Source organism: Podarcis liolepis, assembly GCF_965112155.1.
Source record: "Podarcis liolepis genome assembly, chromosome: 2".
Taxonomy (NCBI): domain Eukaryota; kingdom Metazoa; phylum Chordata; class Lepidosauria; order Squamata; family Lacertidae; genus Podarcis; species Podarcis liolepis.
The window spans coordinates 71,973,230-71,984,852 of NC_139555.1; the positions used below are offsets into that span (position 1 = coordinate 71,973,230).

The window sequence follows — 11,623 nt, forward strand, 5'->3', positions numbered from 1 at the left end:
AAAGAGCAACACTGGGAAGGAGAGCTGAAGGCGAGGCTGGCAGATGGCATCTGTACAAACAGCAGAAGGGGAGAGGGGGTGCAGCCGCAGCAGCAACAGGCCTCTTTCATTGGGGGTCTCCAGACTCTCTGGCCGCACCCGAAACGGGAAGAGCTGAGGGAATTGTTAAGACAAGTAAGAATGATCTGGTTCAGGCGCAGCTACTCAGGGATGGTCACAGGAGGATGACCAGCACTGGCCAGAGCCACAATACTGTGATGAGAAGGACAAAGCCACACACGATGGGGGGAGGTGTTAATGAAAAGCCGGCCAACGTTTTATTGGGGTCTGAAGGCAAATACCACTCACAGCTGGAGCCTCCTTATTGGCAAGGAGGAATGGCATGAAGGGCCCCTCGGGGCAACGAAGCAAGCTCCCAACACACAATGCAGAACGCCAATTACGTTTTCTCGGTGTGTCTTTAATTCTGAGGTAAAACTTTTTTGGTTTTCCTGTAACGGATGCAGGGCACCAACTCAGCACCGGCCACACCCGGATCGGGGGCATGGCACTCCCCCACCCCATGGCTGCCCTTCTCAGAGCAATACAAATGTTGTTTGCCCGCCCACCCAGTCGGTCAGCAAAGGGCATTTTCGCCACCAGAGCCTTTTCTACTCTCTAGGTTAAACCCCACTGGCTGGGCAATGCTTTCTCTCCTTCTCTATCGGCTATCCTAAAGAGGCATGTTTTAAACAGCAGCAATTTTCTCCTCACTACAGCAGCTCCACCAAACCCATCACACCTCTCCTGAGGCCTAAGCAGGCTCCAGGACTCCCATGTTCTAACCGTGCCCCCCTCCCTCCTTACAACAGAAGAGCCAAGCACCCCTCTCCCTAACCCTCTCCCAAAAGAATGCCGAATGTGGGCACCCATTCCTCCCTCCCCCAGGCTACCCTTCGACAACTTTCCCCACCCTCAAATTCCTGCTTCTGTTTGGGTAGCTAACCCAAGGCACCAAATCGACTCCTGTGTCGGAGATACTTCTGGACAGCAAGGGAAAGGCAGGAGAGGCGAGGCCTCATGGCAGCCCCCTACCTTTGCCAGTCCTCGCCTCCAGTCACCCATCTGCCTGTGCACAGAAATACTGTCAGTGGGGGGAAGGTCCTTTTTCACTTTTTTGCCCCTTAAAGGGCCAGTGGCACAGATGGGAGAGGTAGGACAGTCTCTTAAATAGTAGGTCTGCTACATCACTGCTAAAGAAATATATATATATAAAAACAAGAGGCTGGCGGCTCTTATTTCTCCCTTTCCACCTATCACCACTGCCTGCTGCACCAGGAACTAGTTTGCGGCCGCAGAGATTCCAGTTGGAGGCAGCCTAGTGCAAGCAGGCCAGCAGACAGAGAGTTATCAGCAACTGGAGTCCCAGGTTACTGCGAAGATAGGGGCCGCCCCCAGGAGGGTTCAGCTGCTCCTTGCATCCTTTCCCGTGCCATCCCTGGTAACAGTGGCACTGGAAGTGGGCCTTGAGGAAGGCAGTGTCATCCTGAGAGAAGTTCCCCGTGGCCTCAAACAGCCTCTTGCCCTGCCCGGGAGCGTTGCGGTGGATCTCGAAGCTGGCTGGGTTGAGATGCAAGAAGACGTCAGTGTTGCTGAAAATGCGCCGGCAGCGCCCGTGGCCGCTGCACAGAGTGTGGCTGCAGAGTTCTGCAGCTGTGGTCACGTTGACGATGTAACGGCCAAGGCCTTCCTCTATGTAGTTTTTAATCAGCTGGCACGTTTCCTGCAGAGGAGAGGATTCAAAATTAGCAACAGGAACTGGGAGACCAGCAGCTACAGCCAGGTGGTGGGATTTCGCTCTTATTGAATCCCTGATGCAAGAAGGTCCAATGGAAGCATCTATCCATCCATCCTGCAATCCAGCAGTTTAGATTTCTGAGTCAAAATTCATATCTGAGAGTAAATTCCATTTATTTCCATGGAGCTTACTTCTTGGTAAGCATGCATAGGGTTTCTGCCTTGGTCAATATTTTTCCCTTTCCTAAACCCTAATAATACATTACTTATGTGTGGAGCATTTCTGTGCGGACCCATGCTTCCAAGTGCTGAAACCCAGGTCTACAACCACCTCAGCTTGCACCTGACTTCGTCTACAGAGAAAATTCAGAGCATGAGCACCTGCTTGTGCAAAGGGGCTGCATGCAGTCAGGACATCCAGTCATGGAGGAAGAAGGTCCGATGGAGGAGGCCAAAAGCCCAGCCCCCTCTGCTGACATGCCCTACATATGAATAATGCATGAACAGATGGGGCTCTATTTGGTAATGGGAATTTATCACTTCCCTCTTTCAATAGGATGACTGAAAAGACTTAAGACATCAGATCCGGATGACACAATCCCCATAGTAGTCTGTACGGTTGCTTCACATCCTTGCAGGAAACTTGGAAGAACTGTTCCCAGCACTGCTTTGCTAAACACGGTGCTTGAAGGCCACTATAAAGGCAGTGTTGACAGCTCAATATGGCTACCCGCAGCTGTTAGGGTGTAGGCTAGGACTTTCACAGCGCAAGGAGGCCTTCCTCAAGACCGAAAGGCTCGAGTTGTGTACAGCCTCAATCTCTCCTATTTACACTGAAAGCAGTTATTGCCCATTATTTACTCTGGACACCAAAGGGAGTATCTCTCTATGGTTCCATCTCTTTAGGAAATGATGCATATGCTTGGTATCAACCCTGGAATGGCAACTAGTTGAATTCAATACAAGGAAGTGCTATGAAGGCCTTTGGTGGGGACCATGCCCCCTTGGACAAAGTAGCAAAGCTCCAAGGAAGAGTGTCTTTGTACCCCTCAAAGCAAAGCGCCATTAGTAGTCAAAAGCCACCCTTCTCCCTCTAGTACCAGGTGGTCGTTGGATTGACAGTATCTATCTATCTATCTATCTATCTATCTATCTATCTATCTATCTATGCATGTATGTGCATGTATGTATTGGTTAAAACAATAAATGGTGCAGCATGTAACAGGCAACACCGGATCTGGGATTGAAAATAAAGCAATGGCAGTAAAGAGAAACAATACCAGCCATAATACAATAAAAGCTAGATCTTTTCAGAGAGACATGAAATAGCCACTCCCTTGGGAGTCATGAGTTGCCAGGGGACTACAATTTGCACTTGACCTATTAATAAAGCTTAGAGGGAAACAAAATTCTGTCAAATTTATCATGTCTTGCCATGCCTCTTATTACTCTGTGGTAGTATGTTAGATGTCTAGAAAGTCCATTTGTCCCACACCTGAGGCCAGTGGCGTAGCGTGGGTTGTCAGCACCCGGGGCAAGGCAAGTAATTTGCGCCCCCTAACCCATGGATTTGCGCCCCCTAACCCGTGGATTTGCGCCCCCTAACCCTAACCCCCAGATGTTGCGCCCGGTGCAGCCAGCCCCCCCTGCACCCCCCACGCTACGCCACTGCCTGAGACCACCAGTGTTCCCTAGAGGGCCTTTCTAGGGTTTTCCGGCAACTTCCAGGTGTTGCCAGTATCTTTTTCAACACATGCCTCTTCCCCCGACAGCCCACCAAAAAGAGGCTGCGCTGATGCTGAGCTGCTAAACTGAACAAATTGCAGAAGTAGCTCCACTAAGAGAGCTGCCTGCTGAATTAAGACAGGACCCGACATGCTCTTGGCAGAAGTAAGATCGAAGAGCCGTTTTATCTGAAAGAAGCTCCAACTAGGCTTGTCTCTCTGGGGCTGGTGCGGAAACATACATACCCGACTTTTAGTGTTCTCTGCATCTCCCCAGAAGATCGTACCAGCTACCCCCAGAGCAGCACTCTCCCCGATGGTGGAGATCAAGTCTTTCTGGAAAGAAACATCCAGGTAGTTCCACAGTTAGTACAGATACAGAATATTAGGAGATTAGTAGGATACTCTCTAGCTCAAGAATGGATAGAAGCTGTTCCGGTTGCTGTATTATGACTGTTCCTTATTATATAGTAAAAGGGGGTGCCTTTTAACACCAGTTTCAGCATTATGGTGGAGAGATACGCACAAAATACACACTGTCAGATAAAAGCAACATTTCAGATTGATGAAAAGAGGTGAAAGCCTTGCCTGGCCAACATGTGGGAGGGAGTTTCTTGTTGGTGCTGTGGAGGAAATGGATGGGGGACTGCCTGCCCCCCTGCCCTTGAAGGCTTCGTTCCCATGGAAGTAAGGTAAAGGTAAAAAGGTAAAGAACCCCTGGACGGTTAAGTCCAGTCAAAGGCAACTTTGGGGTTGCGGCGCTCATCTCACATTCAGGCCGAGGGAGCCAGCGTTTGACCACAGACAGCTTTCCGTGTCATATGGCCAGTATGACTAAACCGCTTCTGGTGCAACAGAACACTGTAACGAAAACTAGGGTGCATGGAAACGCTGCTTACCTTTCTGCTGCAGCAGTACCTATTTATCTACTCACACTGGTGTGCTTTCAAACGGCTAGGTTGGCAGGAGCTGGGACATTGCACCAGGAGCTCACCCCGTTGCGGGGATTTGAACCACCAACCTTCTGACTGGCAAGCCCAAGAGGCTCAGTGGTTTAGACTACAGTGCCACCCGTGTTCCATGGAAGTAATCTGTTAGGGCCACACACTTGCAGTGGGCAGGGCCAAAACCTTTCTACACGCAATCTCTCAAGAATCTGAAGATACAGAAAGAGTGTAAGGTGGTAAATTATCTTAAGTTAAAATCATCGCCACCTCTTACATTTGCCATCCGTCAATGCACATGCACTACACACCAAAACAGGTGTCACCTGGTGTTGGTAGGCCAGAAAGTTCCACGAAGGATTGGGAATGCCCCGCCACCCGAAAATCTGGAGAGCGGCTGCCAGTTCATGAAGGTAGTACTGAGCCAGACTGAACAATGGTCTGATAGTAGACAGAACAATGGTAAAGCACAGCCCCAATTACATGAAGGATTTACTTTCATTCAATGAGCACTTCCCAATGCAACATGGGCAAGATCAGGACACAGTGAGACATGCACAAGGTCCTTGGAGGCAGGGCTCGTCCCCATCCTCACTTTCAGCATCGACATTTTCAGGCAGATGTGTGAACATGCCTCCGGTAGAGTACAGACAACCAGGACAAATCACGCTACACCAAATGCAGAGATCATCCTCAGACCTGAAGGGGTTGGGTGAGGAGTGGAACTGCTAATTGTATTCTATGGATGAATAGTTAGGCATGTGTGGTTAAAGCTGCCATTTTATTATCAATGACTGTTGCCAAGCAAGAAGGAGCAACAACTCCTTTTTAAAAATATAAAGCTTGGGCGTTACTACCCCTTGCCTAAACATGTCTGAAGTTTGTCATTTTAATTAGCGTTTCACTTACACTGCTTACTTTCAAAGCACCCTCTAGTTAATCTGAATGATTCCTAAGTAGCAGGGATAAAAACCTCCATTCACTAACTTCCACTCTATCCATGGGCAAAGTCAGCCACATAACGAGCAAGGGTTGCATTTTTGAGGCTCTAGAACTCACCACTGGCCACAGATTATTATTTTTTTCCAAAATGCTCAGCTGTAAAGTTGCTCTTGCCTTTGGTTAGAGGTAGAGCATGAAACCAAGTTAGGATCTCAAAGAGAGAAAGACCCAAGGTGCATGCAGGTATCATGCCCACCTCTGCTTCTCCAAACAGCGGATCTGCAAGGTGCAACTGCTGACATAGGTGCCAACTCTCTGGGGCCCTGGGTGCCCGAGTACCCACAAAATTCCCCTTGAAGGGGCCGGGTACCCACAAATTTGAATGCCAGGGCCATGCACATTGCATGGCACCCATGGCCCCGGGCACCCACAGTTGCGGGGCCAAGCTGGCACTCCTGATTGCTGAAGTCCAGTTGTGTAAGTGCAGCTGAAAATTCTGTTTTGGAAACTTCCCCCACCCCAGCCAAGGCAAGATAGAAGCAGTCCAGTCTTAAAACTCATTACAGAGCCCAGTGATGTGCAAGGTCAGAAACTCTGGAAGGAAATCCCCCACCCTGAAGCTTAAATGCGTTTCCTATTGTAAGTAGCAAACTCAGAAGTGACGGGTCTCTTTATGGTAGTCCCAGCCACACACCTTCTAAGATTATACAACAATCTTATAATGATAAAATAACAATAACTGGGGATGTGCTGCAATAAAACACTTTCCAGCTAAATCTACTGTTTTCTGTACACATACTTGGGAAATGATTTGGAGTGCCCCAATATCTTTCAGAGTAACTTATGTTGTGTTTTTCATAATGTCTCATTACATGTAACATAACTTGTACACCATGGGTAGACAAACTAAGGCCTGGGGGCCGGATCCGGCCCAATTGCCTTCTAAATATAGCCCACGGATGGCCCGGGAATCAGCATGTTTTTACATGAGTAGAATGCATCCTTTTATTTAAAATGCATCTTTGGGTTATTTGTGGGGCATAGGAATTCGTTCATTATTTCCCCCCCCCCCCCAAATATAGTCCAACCCCCCACAAGGTCTGAGGGACAGTGGACCAGCCCCCTGCTGAAAAAGTTTGCTGACCCCTGTTGTACAATGCTTAGCTTTGGAGCATAGTGGCTAAAAAAGCTTCCCTTTCATGCTGATCATGTGGCTTAAGGTCACTGGAGACTCTGCTGCAGAAACAGTAATGAGCCTTTGATTCCCCCCACCCCAAGGCCCCACATCACTAACACTACATTGCTGCCTGCTGCTTCCTGTAGGTCCAGCTAGGATAGGGAAGTTTTTTCCTATATGAGGGAAACAGAAATCATACTGCAATAGATTACAGATTACGATACAGTTACAGGGACCAACTATCCCAGAAAGCTTTCACTCCCAAGTTGTGTGGGCCAAGGCAGAAGACAGAAGATAGCACATTTTTGCCTATGGACAAGCCAGTCACATCAATCCTGACACTACTAGCCTCAGTGGTGCTCAGACCTTGGGGGCATCTGCATGATCCTGCTGCTTCTTACAGTGCCTGGTAGCCTCAGAAGTTACCTTGGGAAACTGCAGGAAGCAGAAGCAATGCAGCTTGGCTTTCAGCACAGATCTACACTCCAAAGGCTGTGGCACCATGGCAAAGGACTACTCTGAAGTTGGCATGCCTGGATGCTCTTCAAGCCAACAGAACTTGGGTCAATAGACTACATCCCCTTACCAACCCTGTGTGCTTCAGTGCGCCAGAACTAAGCCCACCCACAGGAACAATTTGGAGTGCAACTTCCGACTTCTCCAGCTCAGTGGTCCCCAATGGCTCCCTATTCTTTAGGAAAGCCCTTGGCAAAATGCCAGACTAATGATTCTTTCTAGGAGAATTAAATGCCCATAAAGAACAGCACTTTCTTGCAGCAGTGCTGCCACAGCCATACAACTGATGAGGGAGACAGACAGAAGCAGCTGCCTCCTTCCCTCCTCAGCCCCACCCTAGACTTCTTAAGTTTCCATTACACATCAAGTCAATTTGCTTAGGACCAAGATAAAGGAGAAGTCCTTTCCCACCTCCCATTGTACAGCAAATCCACAGGAACCACAGCTCACAGATGCTTCCTGGGAGCAGTCGCAGCCCACAAAACTTTGGTTGGAGACCTAATTAAAGCTTCTGATAAGCAGCCTTTATCTGATCATGCTTATCAGTTATTACCACAAACTAATGCATCTCAGTTATTGCTATAACAGGTCTGAACAACGTTTGACCCAGGAAGGCAAAAGCAGCTCACCAGCTAGGTATTGGTGGCCAGCTAAGTGCCAAGTAGCCTCCCACCCTAGCCCCATTGTTTCAGTCTCAGGCAGACAGCACACCAGAAAGTTTATTACACCCCTGGAGAGTGCCATACATTGCTGGTGGATTACCTTTTGGGAGGGTGGATCACAAGCTGGGCTGACCTGTCCTTCAGACTGCTCCTCTACATGGGACAGAAATCCAACCCCAATGGCCCTGGATTCTTGGCTACTTCCCAATTCCAACAGAGTAACATTTGCCAGATAGGAAAGGCTTTCTTACCTCGCTTAGGACATTCTGTGTGCGTATATAGGTGGGCCTGGTGTAGACAAAGACCGGTAGGCTATAGTTATCATGGTGCTGCTGGGAGATGCGAAGGGCCTCTCCTACCCGAGACCTCACAAACTTGCGGCCATTTGTGTGGTTAGCCAGCACCTGCTCCAGGTAGATGGAAGGGTAAAGGGCAGTGCTCTCCTTCCAAAGCCAGAAAAGATGGTCGTTGCGTGACTTCTCCACATCTGGGCAGCACCCTGTGTAGCTGTCCTGGTTCTTACTGTAGTCGTGGTTGTAGCAGTCGGGGAAGAGGTAGAAGCCCCACAGCTGCCGGGGGCGATAGTACTTGGCGTATCTCAAGGTCTCGCTCATAAACTCACGGGCATACGACTCAAATTCATACTGAGCCTCCTTCTTCACCTGGTCCTCCAGCAGGTGAGGCTGCCGAGCCTTCACAAGTAAACGGGAGACATTGCGGTAGATGTCTTTCGACTGCCAGTTCCGGACCCAGATGGGTCTCCACTCTTCCCAGTCGATCACAGCCAACCCCTCCTTTGTCTCAGTGCGGATGTATTTCCTAATACTAGATTCCAGTTGGTTCCGATGCTGCTGTAAATTGCTGTTTTGGGGGACACCCCCATTCACAGCCTTCCCCCCATCATAGTAGGGATAGAGGCCCAGGCGCTCTTTATAGAAAATGGTCAAGTTCTGGTCCACAAAAAGTTCATTGGTCGAGGCATGAACGTCAAAGATGCTGAGATCTGGCTGGACACCATAGCGAGGCTTGCATTCCTCGGTTGGCGCATTCCAAGCAACAATGAAAGGCCTGCGGGTGAGAATGGGGGTGAAGGCGGGCTTCTCTTCGTCCTGCCCAGGGGCGCCAGCCACAACCAGGAACACAAACCAAGTCACTTCCAGCACAGAGCTTCCCTGCATCCTCTCCAAGTGGTTTGGGGACAAGGTGGTGGCAGGTTACAGGCAGAGCAAAGGCCTGCAAAAGAAGACACAAGAAGAGCAGAGAAATGTGTGGTTATGCTAAAGTAAGGAAAAAGAATTACACTTTTTGACCACGCGCAAGCTCCTTGGTACAACAGGATAAGCTAAAGGCGGCCATTTGAAATGCTTCTTTGGAAACAAAGGAAAAAATTCCTCAACCAGAACTTTTATCTCTATCAGTAAAACTCCTCCCTCCACTAGTTTTTATCGTACTCAGAAGGTGGGAGCTAATTGGGAATTGAAACACACACACACACACACCAGAGAGCTGGCCTAATCCGGTATACAATGACTGTGGCAGTGTTCAGAATTTAGCTATTATTGTTATGATCCCAACCTACTTTAAAAAAAAACCTGTGGCATCTCAACAGGCAACATGCTTTTATTTTCCAACTTTCGTACCAGTTCCCAGAGCTCCGTCTGCAATCTGGCGTAACCCACCATCTGCTACAGGACTGAGAGTTGGAAAAGTCTACAGAGTCTAGCAAAAGCATGGCAGGCACAATCAAATAAACAGCAGCGGAGAGCAGAGCAAAACCTGGCAGAGAGGTTCTCAGAGCCTCAAGAATCAGCATGCAGGGACACATGTGTCCAGAAAACCAGCCGCCTGTTTATTTAGTGGCTTCAGGCCTGCCAGCACTGAGAGATACTTCCTAGACAGGGCAGTTCTTAAGGAGAACCTTCCTGCTTTCTTTTCCCTGAAGGCCCGTCATCAGCATAACCCTAGACTAACTGGTGGACCTAGAGGGAGAAAGGGCCATTATACAAGCATACAGATTGTACAAAAGCACCATTGGCCTCAGGAGGAAAATGGGGCAAGTAAACAGAGAAGTTAGCCCATCCCAACCCTGGCAGCAGAAGCTTTTCACTAAGGAAGCCAAGCAAGTGAGACCTCAGCTTTGATGACCCTTATCACTACTGCTGAAAGAGAGTCCAAGAGCTACTTTGAAAGAACTGCATTTAAAGCCTTCCCCAGCAAAGGATGGTCCTCCAATATCAGAACACTTTCTTAAATTTATACCAAAATGCCTACCTTCCTAACATGAAATTCAGTATTGTCCCTTTCAACACATCAACAAAATCAACACCATTTTAATATTTTTTTTAAAAGAAAGTCATCCTCTGTTTGCAAAATTTTGCTTCCCCATTATACACTCTTAACATCTTCCTGATGAGAAACAACATAGCTTCTAAAGTTCTGGGGGTCCCCCCCCCCCACAGAAAAGTTCACAAGGTGAACTATTTGGTTAGAAAGAAAGAATCCCTATCAAATAGCATTTGAGAGGAAAGAGTTGTGGGGAAATGTGGATTTCAGCAACTGAACTAACAGAGTCACTTTTGGAAGAAAAGAAGAAGAAACCGTTTCAAAGACTGTTACTGCAGCAATCGGACAACGCTAGAAGAACAGGCAGCAGCAAAAAGTGGAAAAACTTAGCTAGAAAAGAAAAGAAAATCAAGACCCAAGTAGTTACTGAAGCCGGGTCAGCAGAACAGATGGAAGAGCACTTCCACGTGCTAACGCAAACACCAAGTCAAATATTCCGAGTTCCGAGCGAGCGTGATCTTTCCAGCAAAAAAATCTGCCCACTAAAAAGCAAGTAGCTTGAAACCGTGATGTTCAGCCAAAATGCAAACCAGAATCACTCGCCACAAAATATTCAAGCGGTGCACATAGGAAGGGGCCGGAAGAAATAAGTTCAAGCGAGAGAGAAAAAGATATTTTCCATTCACTGGCTCGGCTTCCTCAAAAGGGCATTTCATCAACTAGGAGGCTTGCCAAACCAAGCAGGGAAAGCGATCTGCAGTCTTGCAGAAAAACTTGCCCCTGCACAGATGCGCTAGGGGACCCGAGAGAGGAACAGCTAAGCAGAAAGAAAGTACTTTAGGAAAAACCACACTAAACACACACACACACCTCCTTCTCCTCCTCTCCGATTCCCTGCTCAACTTCAGACACTCCTTGCCAGCCAACTCTAAGCCAGCCCTGAGGGCTCCTCGAACCGCATCTCCATTGTCCTACGGTCCTGGGGCTGGGGGCGGGGAAGCTCTCTGGGTCCCCCGCTGTGCGAACTCACCTGGGTACTTAACTTATCACCCCCCTTGCCAGCTTAAGCAATATATCCTCCTGGGCGCAGAGCAGCCTCTACTTAAAGGGCACATGAGCCCAGTACCACCCACCCGCTTCTCCGGCAAGTCCGCTTCTCCCTTAAAAGATCAGAGCGAGGGACAGCCCATTGCCGATTTCAGGAAAGGGGGAGAAGGGGCACACCATGGAACAAGCCTTCTGCGGACTTTTGCGCGAGCAGCAAGAGCCGAGAAAGACGTTTGAGAGCTGATATCCTTGCACACTTTGGTTTTGCAACGCTCGTGTGCAAATGGCGTTGTTTCCGCCGCCCCCTCAGTACTGTGCGGTGTGAGTGCTCCCCCGCCTAGCGGAGCCACTTGGTACAATCCAGCTGCTTTCCGTATGCCAAGTGTGGCTTTGCCTCTTAAAGGGAAGCGAACATCTCGGCAGTCGGGTGGAATGTAATATGGTAGTAGGCGAGGTGCCAGCAAGTTCGCAGACCCCGGTGAGCAAAGGCGGTTGCAGTCACCCCCCCCCACCGGCCACCCCCAGCCTCTACAGGAAAAGGCGATGGGTTTA

The 11,623-nt window shown here is 48.9% G+C and overlaps 1 protein-coding gene across 2 annotated transcripts; it reads right to left on the bottom strand.

The window, feature by feature from the left end:
• Window positions 1-294: 294 nt before the first annotated feature.
• On the bottom strand, window positions 295-11,355 carry HYAL2 (hyaluronidase 2). 2 transcript variants are annotated; one of them, XM_083488736.1, is made up of 4 exons: window positions 11,055-11,355; window positions 7,993-8,974; window positions 3,747-3,836; window positions 295-1,762 (listed from the first exon to the last, which is right to left on the bottom strand). In XM_083488736.1, exons 2-4 carry the CDS (start codon window positions 8,917-8,919, stop codon window positions 1,358-1,360), a joined length of 1,422 nt encoding a protein of 473 aa, XP_083344862.1. In that variant the 5' UTR covers window positions 8,920-8,974; window positions 11,055-11,355; the 3' UTR covers window positions 295-1,357. The 2 variants fall into 2 exon arrangements, with proteins under 2 accessions (XP_083344862.1, XP_083344863.1); XM_083488737.1 differs by having other exon boundaries at window positions 10,895-11,159.
• Between the last annotated feature and the right edge of the window lie 268 nt (window positions 11,356-11,623).